The 19,942-nt window shown below is 39.9% G+C and overlaps 3 protein-coding genes across 6 annotated transcripts in view; 2 read left to right on the top strand and 1 right to left on the bottom strand.

The window, feature by feature from the left end:
- The window catches only part of npr1b (natriuretic peptide receptor 1b), a 71,928-nt gene extending 67,308 nt beyond the window's left edge, over positions 1-4,620 (top strand). The window contains exons 19-22 of the mRNA XM_051956774.1: positions 164-232; positions 381-555; positions 1,079-1,177; positions 1,844-4,620. Coding sequence (XP_051812734.1) covers positions 164-232; positions 381-555; positions 1,079-1,177; positions 1,844-1,989 — 489 coding nt within the window. The 3' untranslated portion in view covers positions 1,990-4,620. The remainder of the gene's footprint in view (positions 1-163; positions 233-380; positions 556-1,078; positions 1,178-1,843) is intronic.
- LOC110963916 (uncharacterized protein C14orf93) overlaps positions 1-19,942 on the top strand; it is a 161,174-nt gene that overhangs the window by 110,776 nt on the left and 30,456 nt on the right. The window lies entirely within an intron of this gene.
- Positions 5,794-19,353, bottom strand: LOC110972959 (NACHT, LRR and PYD domains-containing protein 3-like). Of its 3 annotated transcripts, XM_051956768.1 has the most exons (11): positions 19,064-19,353; positions 17,327-17,452; positions 16,821-16,952; positions 16,422-16,467; positions 13,825-14,050; positions 11,411-13,190; positions 10,497-10,670; positions 10,131-10,304; positions 9,846-10,019; positions 9,718-9,764; positions 5,794-8,491 (listed from the first exon to the last, which is right to left on the bottom strand). In XM_051956768.1, the coding sequence occupies exons 2-11, from the start codon at positions 17,431-17,433 to the stop codon at positions 7,935-7,937; spliced, it is 3,417 nt and encodes a 1,138-aa protein (XP_051812728.1). In that variant the 5' UTR covers positions 17,434-17,452; positions 19,064-19,353; the 3' UTR covers positions 5,794-7,934. The 3 variants fall into 3 exon arrangements, with proteins under 3 accessions (XP_051812728.1, XP_051812729.1, XP_051812726.1); XM_051956769.1 differs by lacking the exon at positions 16,821-16,952; XM_051956766.1 differs by lacking the exons at positions 17,327-17,452; positions 19,064-19,353 and adding an exon at positions 17,650-17,780.

Raw genomic sequence — 19,942 nt, 5'->3', positions numbered from 1 at the left:
GTAGTAGTGTAGTAGGTCATAAAAAGTTCTATTGTATCCTTTAAACATTCAGTGTGAGTGCTGTGAAAATGTGTATTGTTATTATTAGATAGTATGCAGTGAGATATGTTAGATGCATTTTCTAACACCTTCTGGATTCAGCTGTTGAACCATTTATTTGCAGGTGGTGACGCTGCTCAATGATCTGTACACCTGCTTCGACGCCATAATTGACAACTTTGATGTGTACAAGGTGAAAACTGTTATTTTTCAGAATAAATCAAGTCTCTGTGTTGTAAGATCTTCTTTTGCTTCAAACACACAAATTGAATTAATGAAAGTAGCAGCTGGAGAAACAATCAGACACACACACTGAGCAGCTATGTCCTGTGGCACCCCAGGTGGAGACCATCGGTGACGCCTACATGGTGGTTTCAGGGCTGCCAGTCAGGAACGGGAAACTGCACGGCAGAGAGATTGCTAGAATGGCGCTGGCTCTGCTGGATGCCGTCAGAACCTTCAAGATCCGCCACCGAGCAGAGCAGCAGCTGAAGCTGAGGATAGGAATACACAGCGGTACACACATGCATTCTAGTCTCAATAACATTCTGCAGACCAACCAAATGCACACACGCATTGTAGTCTTAGTAACATTCTGTGGACCAACCAAACACACACACACACATCCTAGTCTCGGTTGGTTTGTTTATTGACCAAAAATACAGTCAACATAGCAATCAGCACATTTTGATCACACCCAATCACCAGTGCACACACACATTGAAATCTAGCAATAGTCTGAGCACATACACACAATCTCGTCTGAGTAGCATTCTGGGGACATACATATTCTCGTCTCAATGACATTCTGGGGACCAAATACACACACACACACACACACACACACAAAGAGAGAGTGAGAGGGAGAGAGACGGGAAGAGAATAACGAGCAAACACAGACACAACAGAGATACACAAATACACATACAGGAACTGTACAATCTTTTCTCTGATTATCAATCAAACGCGTTCTGTTTTTTTCTGTGGCTCTGAAGCAGTTTAACGCCTCCTTGTGTTGTGCGTGTTTTTGTGTTTGTAGGTCCGGTGTGTGCAGGAGTTGTGGGCCTTAAGATGCCTCGGTACTGTCTGTTTGGTGACACAGTTAACACGTCGTCACGTATGGAGTCCACTGGAGAAGGTCTGAATTCTGCAGCACAAACACACACTGATATATAGTTCATTTCAGTCAAACCTGAAACCTTTTCAGTGTTTTCAAGTAAGTTAATGTCTTAATAGAGGAAAGATAGTCCAGGCAATACTGATACTGAAATAAGGAAAATTTTAATGAAGTGTTACAGAGTGAAGTCTACACAACTTACAGGCTCTTACTCTGAAAAATATCTTGATTTAGGTGTGGTCAAGATCAAGACTTTATTTTGAAAAATATCTTGATTTAGGTGTGAAGATCACTGAAAAATTAACAACAATGAGCAGAACTTTTTCAGTTCGAGTGATCTGTCTGTTGGCTTTACTGTTACTGCCTAGTTAAAGTTAACAAGTTTCAATTCAGTTAATATACAACAATAATAATAATATACAAAACAACCCAAAATTAGACAAAACTAACACAGAGACACAAAACAACCACAAAATGAAACAAAATTTCCACAATGAGACACAAAACTACCACGAAGAGACAAACAGCCACAAAGATACATAAAACAAGTATGGATGGACACAAAAGGGTGCTAATAGGAACAAAATGACCGCAACAGATACAAAATGACCACAAAGAGTCCTGTTGTGTCTCTTTAGTTGTGTTTGTTAGTTGTCTCACTTCATATCCTATAATGTGTCTGTACAGCGCTGAAGATTCATGTGTCGGCAGCGACTCGTGACGTCCTGCTGGAGTTCAACTGCTTCCAGCTAGAGCTGAGAGGAAACATTGACATCAAGGGGAAAGGAAAGATGACCACCTATTGGCTGCTAGGGGAGAGTGACAGCCAATGACGGCGCACCGCGGATAGGAGAACCAATGAGGAAGGACATGAGGAGGTAAATAAGGGACAAAGTTAAGGTAGGAAGGACTTCTGGACGTCTCAGGTCCTCGTTGTCATGCAGCAGATCTGACTGATCACCTCCTTCATACATCTGAACAAAAACACTTTCAGACTCATGAACACGGAGGAAAGAACCGGTACGTGTACGCTCAGAAATACAACACTGTAAAAACTCTGCAACACAAAGGTCTGCAACATGAAGGACCAAAACAGGAAGACTATAGACTCTGTGTTGCCGGGACAGTCTTTTATATCTGGTCCAGTTTCATTGCAAACCTTTGACCAGTCATTCAGCAGGACGGTGAACCACATGCACCGTTAAGAAACCAGCCAGTTAATCTGCATCCTTTCAGTTTAACGCCTCTGTAAAAACACCTCAGTTGAAGTGTACGTCACCTTTATGTTGTGCCTTTATCCTCAGATCTTAATGAGCTCATTACTGCCTCCCACCGAGTCGAATATGTTTCTACAGCAGAGGAAGCTGTAGTTTTTCCAGGACCCTGGTTTTTCACAGCATCATGGACCAAACTGGGAACTTAAGGGAGTGTCATGTAATTTCAGAACAACATGGACTACAGTCAGTGCACAAGTATAAAATGTGAATCAAGGCTTTTTTTGCTTTACAGACTCTAGAATTTGATTCCATCTTTATTTTCCCTGCTAATTGGCTAATTATGCAAACTGCTTAACATGCAACTCTTAGCAACCAAGCTAAATTTCAGGACATAAGGTAGTGTTTTAGGTGGAACTAAAACACTACCTGACTCCTACTGTTTTAGGAGTATTTTTACATAATGTAGTAGTTTGGGTGGAATAAAGCTTTAAAGCCTTTAGTTAGATGACGGAAAATATTGTTTCAGAGTAAGAACCTTTAAAACTACCAGTATTTGAAAAGAATGTAGTATTTTGGAGGGATCATACCTTTAAACTCTTTAGTCTTTGGACCGAAAGTATTATTTGGCTGGAATAAAGGTTTGAAGCAGCTAGCACATGGACAGAAAGTAGTATTTTGAGTGAACAAACTTTTGAAACTATCAGTACTTTGACAAAAGTTGTATTTTGATTGGAAGGAATCTTTAAAATAAATGTTTAGACAGAAAGTAGTATTTTGGGTTAAATGTACATTTAAACTCTTCAATCTTTAGATAGAACTATTTTTTTTATAAAACAAAAAGAAAACATTTTCAAACCATCAGTACTTAGATAAAGTTGTATCTTGAGTGGATAAAAAAAACTTTTAAATATCAGTTGTTTGGCCAGAAAGTAGTGTTTTATTTGGGGAAAAAAATATTGAAGCTACCAGTATTTGGACCGGAAGTTAGTATTTTGGGTTGAATAGACCTTAAACTATAAACTGGTACACAGAAAGTACTATATGGGTGGAATAAAACTATAACACTACTAGTACGTGGACAGGAGGTTTGTACTTTGAGTGTAATAAACCTTCAAAACTACTCGTACTTGAACAGAAGGTGGTATTTTGGGTGGAACAGACCTTTAAAATATATCTATTACTTGATAGATAGAAAGTACTATATGGGTCGAGTAAGCTATAAAACTACCAGTACTTGGACAGGAAGGTTCTATTCTGGGTGGAATAAACCTCATACACCTTCAGTCATTTGAAGGAAAATATTGTTTCAGAGTATTAAACTTTTGAAATGTTAGATTTAAAATACTGCATTGGACAGAATGCAGTATTTTGAATGGGATATACCTTTAAACTCCTAAATCCTTGGTCAGAAAGTACTGTTTTGTGTTTCAGTTGTGCGCTTCAGTAATCATCCAGTAGGGTAGGTGAAGCTGTTGTGAGAATCCTAGAAATATGATTTGGTCCTGCAGCCTCCTCTGCTGCAGAGACGTCATATTGCATCAGCTGGTCAAAGTTGTGGTTTGTGTTTTTCTCTGAGCTGCCAAAAGAGTCAGCAAAGAGCCCATTCCAGACAGAAACACAAACTTTGATTTATTATGTGTAACTGAAAAGTTCACAGACTGCATTCACAAAGATCAAAGCCTGATTTAAATTTGTCCATAACCGTTGAAGTCGCCTCCTGGTGCAGTGATACTCTACTCCTGCAACGCTTTGAACACTCGCTGGAAGTTCTGTCCTGTAAACAAGTCGGCTCCATCTCAGCATGTTCAATGTTTTGGTGTTTTTTTTTTCTGAAAGTTCTCACTCAGACACCTTTCAAAATTGCTTGAAATTTGTGCAGGACGACAAAAACGTGGATGAACTTCTTGATTGCATCCGGTATTCCTCTTTAAAAACTGTTTTCAGACAATGAGATCTGTTGAAAACAAAAAAAAAGTGTTAAAACTGGTAACTGATCCCAAAGGAGTCAGACGACATGTTTTGCTGCAGACTGATGTACGTGTGGATATCGTCACCGCTGTGTGGAGCTCTGTGGGTTCAGTCAGAGACTCGGTTAAAGATGGAGTTTCAGGAACTAGCTGCACTGACAGACGAAGGCCGCAGATCCTCCAAGGAAGATGTTCAGGATGAAATGTTCACTCTGTAAATACTTCACTGTGTTTTCAATGAAAAGATGCAGCGAAATAAAGTTTTGCTTTTGAAAAACTGGTAATGAGCCTCTTTTGTTCACACTGATGTGCAGGAGTCATCAACACTGGAGTCATGGAGGCTTTAAGTGCTACAAACTCTGAGACAGTTTTGCCTTTTTTCTGCCATTTTATGTCTCATTTGTGTTGTTTTGTTGTGTTGTTTAGTGTCCGGATTCTACATATATTTAGTTGTTTACATAGTTAAAACCTCCACAAACTCTGAGACAGTTTAGTCTCATTTCTGTTTTGCTTGTGTCATTTTGTGTCTCTTCGGAGCAGTTTTCACTTTTTTTCCGTGATTTTGTCTATCATTGTTTTTCTCATTTCGTGTCTCATTTTATCTACTTTCTGTCGTTTCGGGTCTCATTTTGTTGTTTTTCTTTTCTTTTTGTTGTTTCATTCTTGTGGTTTGCCTCATTTGTGTTGTTTTGTGTCTTGTTTTTGCTCTTCTTATGTCTGTTGTCTTCTTTTTATTTTCTCTCATTTGTCTTTTTTGTTAGTGTTTTGTCTTGTTTTTGTTGTTTTGTCTGTCTTTGTGATCGTTTATTCTCCACATTTTGTAGATATTTACTTCTATTTTTAAATCTTCCACACACTGAGACAGTTTGATTATATTTCTGTTGTGTCTTGCTTTTATTTTATGTGTCTTTTGAGAAGTTTTGCCTTTTTGTGGTCACTTTCGGTTGCTGTTTTTTCTTGTTTTTCATGTTTTGTTTGTCATTTTAACCGTTTTGTCTACTTTTTGCCATTTCGGATATCGTTTTCTGCCACTTTCTCATTTAGTCTTTTTTTTTGTATAATTTGTGCCATATCTATTTTTGTTTTTTCCTTTTTGTTGTGCTGTCATTTGTTTCATTTCTCTTGTTTTGTCCCTCATTTGTGTAATTGTGTCTATTTCCATTTGTTTTTTGTTTTGTCTCCTTTCGATTGTTTTGTGTCTCCTTGTTTGTCACTTTGTCGCATTTGTGTCCTTTGGTGTTTTGTTTGTTTGTGTCTCATTTTCTTCATACAAATCTTAATCTCCAGCAGAAACATGAAAATCTCCAAATCAAATTGATGGACCTGCAAATCTATGAGACAGTTATTGATCGATAGGTGAAAATCACAGCTGCAAATTCACGGAATGAAAACATTTTGAGTGAAATCTTTAGGGATGATCTCAATAGAACAGAATAAAGCACAGGCAAAGCAGTCATGTTTATGTTGACTTTATTTCACAGAAGGTGCAGCGTTAAAACAAAAAATGGAAACGGTGCCGATGAAAAGTATTAATTCCTTTGTAACCTCAGAGCTCGAGCAGTTTTTTAAAGAAGAATGTGGTAAAATTTGACATTTATCCACTCAGGCTCAATGCTGCAACTGCAACCAGAATGTTTGTACTAAATTCTGACTGGAAGAGGGTGAATTTTTGTTTTTACTTTTATTATAAATTCTTGATAAAACAGCTGAATTGATCATGGTTCAATGTTGAAAAGCAAATAAAAAGGACAAAACATCCGAGGGCAGTGAATACTTTCTATTGGCACTGTAAAAGCAAATAACATGTAAATGCAAAAATGTATCTACAAAATTCTGTGAGCTAAACTGCAAATTAGTTGATCAATTAGTAACTGTCATTCTCCAACCCAGAGTGATTATGAAATCATATGTATGAGTTATGGATCTTATACACACACACAAACATATCTGAATAATAAAAACACATGACTATATGAATAACTAGGACTGATTCTAAAAACGACAATGGAAACGTATGCATTGGATATAAAAGAATAAATGAAATGGATATGAATTAATATAGATGCAGTGCTTTACAAATCTATTGTACCACCTGTTATAAAAACAAGAAAACAAATATTTGAGAAATCAGTCAAAAACCTGTTTCAAACTAAAACTTCTATTGTTATTTATTAGGCAAAAAACAAACTGGAACAACTAAACAGTACTTATACAAAAAATCGTAATATTTTGTATGACCTCCTTTGGCCCTGATAACGCCTGTATTCTTGCGGGCATAGATGTTCTGTACTTTTTGACAGTCTCTTTTGTTATTGAGTTCCAAATAGTTTCTCTGTCCCCAGAGTCTTGTTCAGGATTAAACTTTTGTGTGATCTATTGTTGAATTCACTAAATCCAGATCTGTTCAATAGGATTCAAGTCCAAACTTTGACTTGACCGCTCCATCAGTTCCAGAACTCCAGATTCCTTTTTCTTGGTCAAGAAGTCTGGAGTCTTTGTCTTCTTGGTGTATGAACCCACGACCAATCAGGTTCAATCCAGAAGGGATTCTATGATGCACCAAGATGTTGTGACAGATTTTGTTGTTTATTGATACCGTCCATGTACTACATTTTATGTTGTCATGAGTCATTACAACAACAGGATTGTTTGGATGTTTCCTAGTTGGGCTTTAACAGAGCAGACGATTAGCTGTTTGGGCAAGTTATGTGTCATACAACTGCCATTTTGTGGAATTCTGTAATCTGCTCTCTACCTCCCCCCTCTTGCTATGCTCCTGGCCGTCGGTAATCAGGTCACATTGGAAGCGGCTGCGGAAACGCCTCACCTGTTCCAAATCACCATTGAGCATAAAGCCTGGCTCTTCACTCAGTGCTACCTCTGTTGTGAGTAGGTCTGAGGTTTTCCTGTTACTCGTGTGAAACCACAAATTAATCCTGTTTTCCTCTGCCATACTTTTCCGCTGGTCCGCTCAGTCCACTGCCTGCTGAGCTGCTGTTGCTGGCTCCTACCCGGGCCTCAGACCGGAGACCTTATGGATTCTGCCTGCCTGCCGAGCTGCAGCAGCTCTCTCCTGGACTTCTGACTGCATTCGTGGACTCTACCAGCTTACCCAGACAAGCCACAGCCACTGGTCCTTCCCTGGACCTCACACACATCGGCTCCACCTCGCCGGCCATCCTCTGCCCTCTCCAGCCCGTCTCACCCAGATGTCAACTCTCTGAGCCTGCCAACCCCCCGCTACTTAGTCACTTGCCGTGTGAGTACTCTACCTTGGTTAGTTCAGCTTAGTTTAGTTCAGTAGTTCGCTGCTTTGCTTAGACTTTGGTGTTTTTGTAAATAAACTTTTTTTTTTTTTTTTGCTGCCATTTGTCTCTACCTGTACTGAGTGTTCTAACCTGAGCTGTGACACATTTGGCTGTTTGGGTGGGTTATGCGACATCTAAGAGCCTTTTTTTTAAAAAAAAAATATCTTCACAGTTTAAATGAAGATTCTTTCCTTATCCTATCCTCTTCTTTCCTTCCTTTTCCTGAACAATACCAGAGTATTGTTCAGGGAGACTTCATCATCTCCCACTAATCGCTAGTTTTTATTCATTCGCCGTTGCTCTTTCCCACCTGACACAGCCTCAGCGACGAGCCCTCACCCCACACCTTGAACGCAGGGAAAAGAGGCTCGGTGAATTTGGCGTGGAAGGTGTGCAGGTGAACCAGCGAGCCTCCAGAGGAAACTCTGTAGAAGGAGAGGACGCCGCCCTCCCAGTCCAGATAAACCGCCACCCTCCGAGAGCGGGCTAGAGGCACTGGAAGGACGATGCTTTCGAAGTCGTGATACGCTCGGTAGCCGTGATCAGAGCAGTGCACACACCAGGAGAGCTTGTTGTATCCCAGCACGCACTCATTGTCTGGCCCCTTGCGACCGATGCTCTTGTAGGTCACACCGATGCCGGCCCACTGTCCTGTCCACTCCACCTCCCAGTAACAGCGACTGGTCAGGCCTTGCTGGAACAGGACAATGGTCCAGTAGTCAAACCTGTCGGGGTTATCTGGATACGACTGCTCCTTACTGCTCCAGCTGACAGTCTGCTTGTCTTCAGAGACGACGAGGTATTTCTGAGTGGTGTTCAGATCCAGTGTGAGCTCACGTGAATCTGATGAGAGCAAGAAAGCCAGAGTAAGACTTCTCCCAATGTCAGAGAACACACTACAGCAGAGAACAATGTTTAATATCAGCAAAATGATTCTAAACTGTACCGCTTTGCAGTAATCAGACTACTTCCACAGTAGAGTATTTGCTATGATTATAAACAGTTGAAATTTACTATATTTTGAATACATGCCACACAGTAGGAGCTCAGAGATAATAATAAAAAAAAGCAAGAACAAAAATCAGGACACCTTTCAGTGTTGAATTTCTAATCTTAAATATCTTCAATGTTTGATCCACCTTTATGGATTTGACTTCTTTTGGTCAAATTTCAATTATCTCTGGACAAGCTCTGAGCTATTTTGGAAAAGATTTTCAGCATTTAAGACAAATTTCAACATTTCAAGTTACTATGAGTTTCAAGTCATTTGATTTTTTTTTTTGAGTAATTTTTTTACATTTTTAACTCATTTTGGACAAGTTTTTTTTTTTTTCTTTTTTGTAGAAACTCATGTAATTTAGTGCTTTGGATGCTATCATGCTGGAATATTCCTCTTTTTTTAAAGATTCTGCAGACTGGGAGTCATCTTGCAGCCAATACTTTGTATGTCCAGACATTCATGGTGCATCTATAATCTCATTGCCTTTTGCACTCCTGCAGCCTCATATTGTCACTCTCCCACCTCCGTGCTTCACTGTCAGGACTATGTGTTCACTCTGCTAGTCCTGGTCAGGCTCCATCTGAGCTCGACAATTTTTTTTCTTCGTCTCATCTGACCATAGAATGTGTTCCCAGCATTTATCACTCTGTGTTCTTTAATAAACTTTCATCTGGAAGTTTTGCTTTGAGCAGCAACAAAGTTTTCTTCTTTTCCTCCCCACATGGAGGTTGATGTCATAAAGTGTCCTTCACACTTTCTGAGCTCCACAAAATCTTTAAATTCCATTGATAACCTCTGTGCCAATCTGAAGCAGCTGCTGCCTGTTTTTTACAGCTTGATGGTGAAAGGAGTCCACTGTTGGTGGAGTCATTTTAGGAGGTCGACCACTAGAGTTCTGATTAGTGGTACTATGGCTCCTTCTGTACCTCCTGATTACTGCTGCAGCTGTGCTTTGACACAGGAAACTTGTGTATTGGTAAAGTCAAAAATGTCACCATAAACACAAAAATATCGACTAAAGATTCTCGATTTAAGTTGTTTGGCTTCTGCTTGAAAACTTTGAACTTACATTGCCTCAGTCCTGGTTTAAACCAGTGTTCTGCATTCTGCTTGACTCTGTGGGCAGATAGAAACACACGTTGTCATAGTGGAAGCTGCATTAATCTGATCTGATCTCAGTCTAAAATCACTCCATACCCGAGTTTGATGAATTCACAGCGTGCCTCCTGCAGAGCCTGAGACAGCATCTCTTCTCCAGACTTTCCTAGGTGATTGTTGCTCAGGTCCAGCTCGCTCAGGTGGGATGGGTTGGACTTCACTGCTGAGGCCAAAAAAACACAGCCTTCCTGTGTGATGCTGCAAAACGCCAGCCTGTGACAGAATGACAGGACTCACCTTTAAATGGAGGCTGAAACCCATGACGGCTAGCAAACCCACAGTAGACTTATTAATCCCCAGGAATAAGTTTCCTTTCAGTGATACCTGAGGGTTTCCAGTTTGCAGCTCTTGTTTCCCAGTCCAAGGCAGAGAAGCTGGACTCCTGAGTCTTCAATGTCGTTGTGACTCAGATTCAGGTTTCGAAGTTGTGATGAGTTGAAGCTCAGAACTGAAGCCAGACTTTGACAGCATTTCCCGGTGAGACCGCATCTGATCAGGCTGAAGTGACAAAAAACACTGAGTTCTCCTCTGGTATAATTCAGACCAAAGAGTCTACAGTGGTACTCTGGATGTTAATGTACTAATATAACATGGATACACTCTTAGTTTAGAGTGGTAGCATGCTAGTATTTGCAGAGCAGCACTATAGTTACTGAATCTTTGAGTCCCGTCAGCTGCAGTGTGACTGACCTGAGCGTCTTCAGCCTGAACTGTTGGCTTTGGAGTCGGCTGCAGAGAAACTCGACACCTGAGTCTTGTATGTTGTTGTCAGTCAAATCTAATTCACATAGTTGTGAAGATGCTGAGCTGAGAGCGGAGAAGAGCATCTGGCAGGCGTTCGAAGTGAGATTACAGTCATTTAACCTGGCAAACAGAAATGCAAACACAGGTTAAGATCTATGATGCATCTATTCAGCACATCCACTGATAACACTCTAAAACCCTAAAACCCATCAGCAGGGTTGAAATGTAGTTATTTTTTAAAAGTCATGAAATGACACCATTTATTAGCCAGAAACTATAAAGACAGAATCTGTCATCTGATTTTCAACTTTTCGATCACTGTCATTGAACGACTCGTGACACATGGTTGAATCAGGAAAACCAAAACCGACAGAACAAAAAAGAGACTCAAAGCGACTGCAAAAAGACAAACCTTCCCCAAAGAATAACGAAACAACATAAATGAGGCAGTAAAGACAAACGAGACACAAAATGACAGAAAAAAGACAAAACTGTCAGAGTTTGTAGAGGCTGTTAATAATCTATTAGTATGTGGAGCCTTCAGTTTTTTTCTGCTGTTTGGAACACATGTGGATGTGGACACTTGGAAAATGTTGAACATGCTGATTTCAAGTTCTTTACATTTTTATAAATAAAAATATAAGATTTTTAATGAGTTCTATCATAACTTTCGTAAACTGCACAAGACATTTTTGAGTTCTCTCTCCTAGTTATGGTCGTGCTGTTTCCATCGAGGTGCAGGACTTTATATTGCAGTAAAAAATAAACTTTCACTAAGGAAAGATAAAACAAGAGCATAAACAAACAAACTGCTCAGACTTCAGAGGGTGAAAAATGAGAAAATGTTGATGGATACTTACTTTGCTGATGTAGAAGCTTTGATCGCTGGCAGGAGCCTCTTGAGACCTTCCTCTGTCCTGGAGTACTTCTTCAGCTGGATCTCCTCCGACCTCTCTGGCGAGGTGAGCAACACAAAGACCAGAGCTGCCCAGTTAGCTGCAGAGCTGCACTTATCCATCACGGAGTCTCGGTCTGAGTCAAGGCAGTTCTGGATGTCATCCACCAGCGAAACATCATTTAATTCATTCAGACAGTGGAACAGGTTGATGCACTTCACTGGAGGGAGACTCTCATCCTGTATTTTCTCCTTGATGTACTTTATGGTCTCCTCTTGACTCTGATCATTGCTGGGTTCCACCTGTATCTTCAGGTCTCTGAGCAGACCCTGATTAGACTCCAGAGAGAGTCCGAGGAGGAACCGCAGGAACAGATTGAGGTGGCCGTTGTCGCTCTGCAAGGCTCGGTCCACTGCAGCTTTGTGCAGTTCGGATACAAGTTTGGTTTGGGACGTCTTCTCTGTTTTTTTCATCAGGTTTAAGTTGTGGACCTTGTACACCACATGTACGTACAAAGCAGCGAGAAACTCCTGGACAGACAAATGCACAAAGCAGAAGACTTTTCTCTGCATGAAGGACTCCTCCCTGAACACCTGTGTGAAGACTCCTGAATAGACTGAGGCCTCTTTGACATCAATGTCACACTCTCTGAGATCGTCCTCGTAGAAGATGAGGTTGCCCTTCTCCAGCTGCTGATAAGCCAACTTCCCCAGTGCCAGAATCATATCGTTTCCTTCAGAGTCCAGCTGTTGCTCCTCGCTGTACTTGACAAACATTTGTGTGGTCTGATGAGCCAGAAAGTGGATGTACATCTGAGTCAGGGTCTTTGGCATTTTCCCTGCTCCTGCTTTGGCACACATTTTTCCCAGGACAATGGAGGAGATCCAACAGAACAGCGGAACGTGGCACATGATGTACAGACTCCTGGCTGATCTGATGTTTGCAAGGACTCTTTTGGCCAGGTCTTCATCTTCGAGTTTCTTGTGGAAGTACTGTTCCTTCTGCAGGTTGTTGAAGCCTCGTATCTCGGTCACCCGGTTGATGTACTCTGTAGGGATGAGGCTGGCAGCAGCAGGTCGGGTGGTTATCCACACGTTGGCTTTTGGTAGCAGATGACCTGCGATGAGGCTTGTGAGCAGCACATCAACCGAGGCTGACTGTGCAGCATCAGAACATCTGTCTTTGAAATCCAGCTGGAACCTGCATTCATCAAGACCGTCCAGTATGAACAGAACTCTATATGCCGTCACGTCTTTGATCCCAGATTCCTTTAGGCCTGGACAGAATTCGTACAGGAGCGCCATCAGACTCACCTTTTGATTCCTGAACAGATTTAGCTCCCTGAACGGAAGTGAAAACAGGAGCTGGATGTCTTGATTGGTCTTGTCATCGGACCAGTCCAGGATGAACTTCTGTGACAACACAGTCTTTCCGATGCCGGCGATTCCCTTGGTGAGAACCGTCCTGATTGGTTGTCTTTGGTTGGGTAAGGGCTTGAAGACATCCTCGCACTCGATCAGAGTCTCAGAAGACCTCTGTTTGTTGAACGAATCCTCGATTTGTCTCACCTCATGCTCATTGTTGACCTCTCCACTGTCGCCCTCGATCAAGTACAGCTTCGTATAAATCTTTTTCAGAGGCACCGGCTGCTGCTCTGCATTTATTACCTCCAACAAACAGCCATGTTTCCTCTTCAAGGCAGATCTCAGTTTGCGTTGGTACTTCTCAACTGTTTCATAATGACCTAAAAGCACAGAAACATGAACAAATCATCATTCCCCGTTAGCAGCCCAGCATTTCTTGAGAAGCTATAGTGCTCATATTTGATTTTTTTTTTTTTTAACGACTAAAATTCAACAGCAGAGATGACACCCCTGTGCAATATCACTTCAGTGTTGAATGATTGGAAACTGTATCACAGTAATCGGGTTTTCCATTTTTGACAAGAATCACAGTCAGATATTTTTTTAATTCTTTAGTTCAGTTCTTTTCTCTGTGGAACCGTGATGCAGGCATGCAGATATACACAGCGCAGAGGTACAAAACTGAGAAAGTTCTGCTGTTCATTAGAACCGTTGTAGAACCATGTTAATGCAGTTAGGCTGATTAGAAATCACAGGTGTAGTCTGTTTACTTTCACTGATCACAGCTGGATTCACTTTTGTTGCATTGAGTTTCTACTTTGGGCCATGAATTTTTATTGCAGTGTTTAATTTGGAGGTTGATCAGAGCAAATACTCTACTGTTTAACATAAAGTAATCTGATTACTGAACGGTGGTAGTGTTTGAATCATTTAATATTTAAGTGATATTTCAGTTTTTTTTAACATCAACTGGCAGCTACAGTCAGTTCCTCAAACACCAACACAGTGTCTTACTTTGTTGCAGGATCCGAGGATGTTCATCATGGTTTATGGTCTCCAGGATATGGCGGATGACCCTCAGAGCTGCTTCACTTGTTTCACTGTCACACTGCAACAGCTTTTCGCCAGCTTCATCCTCCTGCTCGTCTTTCTCAAACAGTCCTTTGTATTTTGCAGAAAGAACCTTCTTGTGTGTTTTCAGAGCTTTGTTCAGAAAAGCCAGAGCTTCAGATTCAAACACCTGACAGACACCATGGAAGATGTTTGTTTAAACACAGTGAGTGATTTCTGCTTCTACAAGTTTCTCAGTTAAAAAAAAACAACTGAAACACAGTTGATGATGTCACAAAGCAGCGAGGGATTATGGAAGTTATCATCTTTCACTGCCACCATAGATGAAAATCTGACACGCAAAAATCAGGACGAGATAATGTTTTAACCCTCTGAGCTCCAAGCAGTTTCTGGGGGTCTTTTTTTTTTTTTTTTTTTGTTCCTATCACATTTTCCCTCACTTTGGGTTCATTTTTCACTACAATGCAAAGTCTTGCATAATGTCCACCATGCTGAATGTACACTGATCAGGCATAATATTATGACCACCCGTCTAGTATTGTGTTGGTCTCCCTTGCACAAAAACCAAAACAGCCCTGACCCATCGAAGCATAGACCCCTCCACCAGAGGAATATCTACTAAACCCTTCAACACCTCAAACTGGTCGTTGTGGTCCTCAAACCATTCCTGAAACATATTTTGCTTTGTGGCATGGCGCATTATCCTGCTGAAAGAGGCCACAGCCATCAGGGAATAATGTTTTCATGAAAGGATGCACACGATCTACAACAACACTTAGGTAGGTGGTACATGTCAAAGTAACATCCACATGGATGGTATTCATCTATTACTGGGAAGACGCCTTCAGATTAACACCTTTGTTGACTATAGTCCTCTGAACAGTAATGGTCCTTGATATCCCGCTATTTGGCATTGCAGAATAAACAACTTTACTGAGAGAAGTTGATTGTCTTCCATCTCAAAAAACGAACATACTCAACAGCCTCAAGGTTTCCCAGCAGAACATTGTCCAAAGCATCTCACTGCCTTCACAGCTTGCCTTCTTCCCATAAAGCATCCTGGCTCAATGTGATTCCCAAGTAGTGACGCACATAGACCCGGCCATCCACGTGATGTAAAAGAAAACGTGATTAATCAGACCAGGCGATCTTCTTCCATTGCTCCGTGGTCCAGTTCTGATGCCCATTGTTGGTGCTTTCGGCGGTGAACAGTTTTCAGCATAGATACCCTGACTGGTCTGCAGCTATGCAGCCCCATGCACAACAAACTGTGATGCACTGTGCGTTCTGACACCTTTCTGTCAGAACCAGCAGTAACTTCTTCAGCAATCTGAGGTACAGTAGCTCATCTGTTGGATCAGACAACACGGGCCAGGCTTCACTCCTCATGTGCATCAATGATCCTTGGCCGCCCATGACCCTGTCGTTGGTTCACCACTGTTCCTTCCATGGACCACTTCATAGATCCTGACCACTGCAGACCAGGAACACCCCATAAGAGCTGCAGTTTTGGAGATGCTCTGACCCAGTCATTAAGCCATCACAACTTGGCCCTCGTCAAACTTGCTCAAATCCTTACCTTGCCCATTTTTCCTGCTTCTAACATCAACTTTGAGGAAAAAATGTTCACGTCCTGTCTTATATATCCAACCCACTAACAGCAGCCATGATGAAGAGATAATCAGTGTTAATCACTTCACCTGTTAGTGGATATACAATTATGCCAGATGGATGCATCTTCCAACTACTTCCTCCTCTGTTTACTGGTTTTTGAGCTATGGTACATTTATCTTCATGATAAAGTGTGTTTTATTTTCCTCTCAGTCGCTCTTGTTGTTTCCTCTCTGCTGTATTTTTGAGCCATGGTTGTGAATGACTAAATGTAGTTTTTCCCAAAAGAACTCTCCATCACAAAAGAACTTTCAACGACTGAAAGGTCTGAAAGTTGAGCATCATGTTTTTTCTAGCTGATAATATTGGTGTTTTGTGGTTCAGAGGGTTAATTTGCCATCCATCTATATTACTTCTACTGTTACAATAATACTTTGTGAACTAGAGAAAGCCTCAACTCTGTAATGTGAGACTTACTGAAACCAAAATAATGTAAAACTGTTAATATTTCTGACACAGAAAAGAGCCTAAAGTCTCCATCAGTGCATTTAACAGTACTCTGAAGGAGCCAAGTTTTCTGAAACAGAAAAGAAATCTGTGACGATCAAAAGGAAATTTCCAGTTTGTAAAAGAACTTGTCACTCAAAATCCCGTAAATAACTCATCTGACCTCAGATGGTCTGTTTGTGTGAGGACAAACCAAAAAATTAAAATAAAATTAACTATGGAGTACAAACATTGTAACAAGTATGGCGCACTCTAAGATGAAGAGTTTTCATAAAACAAGGGAACCCTGGAGGTGTTGTGACAGCAGACATCTATGAGGGGAAGACATGTAAATGTCGAACTGTCTGTTTCATCAAAACTATCTTTATTGACAATAAATGAAGGTATCTTTGAAATTAAATGAACAGTAATAAAGTGCTCACATTCAGGGTGCCTGGCATCTGCAGTCGGCTTGAAGACGTCTGACCACTGAAAATAAATGGACAGGAGTCACAAAAGAATGCTTCATCAAATCAATGTGAGTATATTTTGTTAAAAAGATCTCTAAAGTGCACTTTGATTAACCTACTTTTATTGGAATAAGCATTAATTGACATTGTTGTCTGGAAACAAAAACCATAAAGTTCCTATCTCCTCGTTTACGAATGATGATCCACTAATTTTGTAGTTAAATGTAATAAATATTTGTAATAGCTCTGAGAATACTTCCAACCAAAACAATTAAACTGAACATCAGAACCTTTCAGTTTTGGTGTCACGTGACGGATCAGAGCTGTAAAATCTTTAGTGCTAAAAACATCTGACAGTATTGATCATCTGACCTTCTTCCAGCAGCACTGAGTTCTGTGCTGAATTCTGGAGGATATTCTTTGGATCGATCACTCTGAGCTAAACTGGCTGCAGAAGATTCTTCATCAGAGTCACAGTCCCTCATCTTCAGTGCCTCAGAGAGTCTACAGGAGCCAAAATAAGATGTAAAATGGCCAAAGCGTGACATAAATAAATCTAAAAAAAGACGTAAAAAGACAAAGATGTAATAAAACAAGATTTCAAAAGATGTAAAATGCTCAAAATGGGACAGAAAATGACTATTATAAAGTCATAAAAGGACAAAAATATGTAAGAAGACCAAAATGTGATGTAAAACTAATACAAAAACGTGTAAAAAGACCAAAATTCGATGCAAAGTCACCAAAAATAGCACCAAATAACTCGGCACTATATATGTATATGTATACATATATATATATATATATATATATATATATATATATATATTCCTATCACCATCAACTAAAGGAGCATGAAACCACATTGATCCTCTTACTTTGAAGGTTTGCGTTCTGTGCTGAATTCTGGAGGATATTCTTTGGATCGATGACTTTGAGCTAAACTGGCTGCAGAGGATTCTTCATCAGAGTCACAGTCCCTCATCTTCAGGACTTCAGAGAGTCTACAGTAGACACAAAAACATAAAAAATGACCAAAATATTACTCAAAATGACCAGTGCAAAATTTCAACAAAAATGTGATACAAAACGACCCAAAAAAAGGGCAAAAGTGTGACACTAAATGGCCACAAAAAGATGCACAAGGACAAACAGAAGATGCAAAATAACCCTAAAAATCACATCAGACTGAACAGTTTACTTTGAAGGTTTGTGTTCTGTGCTGAATTCTGGAGCAAATTCTTTGGATCGATCACTCTGAGCTAAACTGGCTGCAGAGGATTCTTCATCAGAGTCACCACCACCACCACCACTCATCAAGACCAAAATATGATGCAAAACCACCACAAAAACAGCTTGTGATGCAAATGTGATGCAAAAAGAACACCACAAGACTTGAATTGACCACAGTGTCAGGCAGAACAGTCTATGTGAGACATGAAGTGATCAAACTGGGACAAAAACAACCATGGAAAGATGAAAAATTACCACTGAGAACCACAAAAATGACTGAAATGTGACAAAATGTGACAGTAAAAAGGCCTGAAATTCAAAATGACCATATAGAGCAACAAAATAACACAAAAAGATACAAAATGGCTCCAGGCACATGCAAAGAGAACAAAATGAGAAAGAAACTGACCCAAATAGGACCCAAAAGCAATTCAAAAAACCAACAAGTAATACAAGACCTCGAAAAAAAGATGTAAATGTGCAACAAAGAGAAGCTATGCAAGACAAAATAATCAAAATGGGACAAAACGTGACCAACAAGAGATGTAAAATTTGCAAAAAAATTACCATGGATTCACAAAATGATGGCAAAAAGGCATACATTCACTACAAACACATGCAAAAAGAAAAAAATGAGACACAAAATGATTAAAATCTGATGCAAATGACTCATAATTCAAGACAATTTTAACTAACTGGTTTAAATATTAAAGTTCAGTTAACTTCTGGTTCTCATTACCTCTTTTTATTGTCATATTTTTTAATTACTGTAAATTACTTGGTAAGTTTATTGTTGAACATTGTCATATAAATGAAGTTTATTTCAGAATAATTTTAAAAAATGTATTTGGCTGCAGTTTTTTAACTCCTCCATTAGATGTCGCCTCTGATCCATAAATCTTAATATCCGGTTTTACCAAACAGTCCTGCGATGTAAACAAACTAAAAATCAGCAGAGGAAACACATTAATATACATTTATTTCAGATATTTTCGTCGCATAGAACATTTTTATTCCGAAAAACGCTTTGAAGAACCAAACATTTGCAGAGCAAATCCGTGTAAATATGAGTCAGAATGAGGAAGAGACTGAACATTAACAATGTTTGTTTTTTGGTGAAATATGTTGTTGATATTACATCAATAAAAACCCTTTTCATTCAGATGAAAAACTGAGCTGAAAGTCAAATTATTATTCAGCTTAAGTGAACAAAGGTACAGGAAGCTGTGAATAAATCCAACCGTCTGTTTCTGCTGCTTCCTGCACAAACAGACGGATCATCCTGCGGAACTCAGGTACAGCTCTTTGACTTTTGAAAATACAAAAACTTTCAGTTCGTTTGATTTAATAATTTCTGCAGTTTTAAAGAAACTCAAACTTACCTCAGAGTCAGAGAGAAATGCTGCTGTTTAGTCCTATGTAGTCTGATCTGTTTTGAACTGTTGCCATCGAGTTAAAGGCGCGTTTTGTATCTGCGACATACTTTCACTTTCGATAAAAGCATAACTTAAAGTCAGACCTATGGTCACGATTCGCAGATAAACAACATGCAGCAGTTGCGTTCGCAGAGGGCGGAACGAGGAGATTTAAAAAAGCACACGTTCTCGTTATGTTTCTTCACTGCACCTGCAAATAACTGAAACCTAAAACCAGCTGCAGTCTGAGGCTTCAGAGTAACTCAGTAACTGTAGTCAAGCACCAACTCGTTGAGTTTTCTGCAGCTGTTAAAGGCAAATATCTGAAAACGTTCTGCTTCTCTGCAGGACACGTTTTTGTGGTTATTTTGCACAAGACATCACATTTTATACTGGAAAACAATTCAGAATGTGATGCCCTGTGCATCTTATTCGTGTCATTTTGCAGAATTTTGTGTCACATTTTTACTAATTTTGCAAAACTTTGAATTTGTCTTGCATAACATTTTCATCATTGAAATCATTTTGTGGTTGTTTTGCATCGCATTTTGGTCATTACAATCATTTTGTGGTTTTGCATCACATTTTGAATTGCTTTGAATATTTTAGTGAGCCTTGTGCATCTTTTCAGGATCATTATGCAAGCTTTTGTGGTGGTTTTGTATTTCACTTTAGCAATTTTGCAACTCTGGCTGTCTTCTTGCATAACATTTTGGTCATTGTGATCATTTTTTGGTCGTTTTGCCTATTTTAGTGGGCCTTGTCCACTTTTTTGGTGTCATTTTGCAAAATTTTGTGATTGTTTTTTGTCACATTTTAGTCACTTTGCAAATTTTTGTGGTTGTT

The sequence above is a fragment of the Acanthochromis polyacanthus genome, chromosome 12 (genome assembly GCF_021347895.1).
Source record: "Acanthochromis polyacanthus isolate Apoly-LR-REF ecotype Palm Island chromosome 12, KAUST_Apoly_ChrSc, whole genome shotgun sequence".
In the NCBI taxonomy this organism is placed as follows: Eukaryota; Metazoa; Chordata; class Actinopteri; family Pomacentridae; genus Acanthochromis; species Acanthochromis polyacanthus.
Note: the sequence above shows the minus strand (reverse complement) of the source record. Positions and strands in the feature narration are given on the sequence as shown.

What these genes read in the sequence shown, in the direction of transcription:
- LOC110972959 (XM_051956766.1), bottom strand. Translation starts at nt 17,765, where the DNA reads ATGAGTGGTGGTGGTGGTGGTGACTCTGATGAAGAATCCTCTGCAGCC. An exon ending in AAAGCTTCTACATCAGCAAA is followed by an intron (nt 10,671 to 11,410) that starts GTAAGTATCCAT and finishes TCTGTTTGCCAG; the next exon opens with GTTAAATGACTGTAATCTCA. An exon ending in TGTGAATTCATCAAACTCGG is followed by an intron (nt 9,765 to 9,845) that starts GTATGGAGTGAT and finishes ATCTGCCCACAG; the next exon opens with AGTCAAGCAGAATGCAGAAC.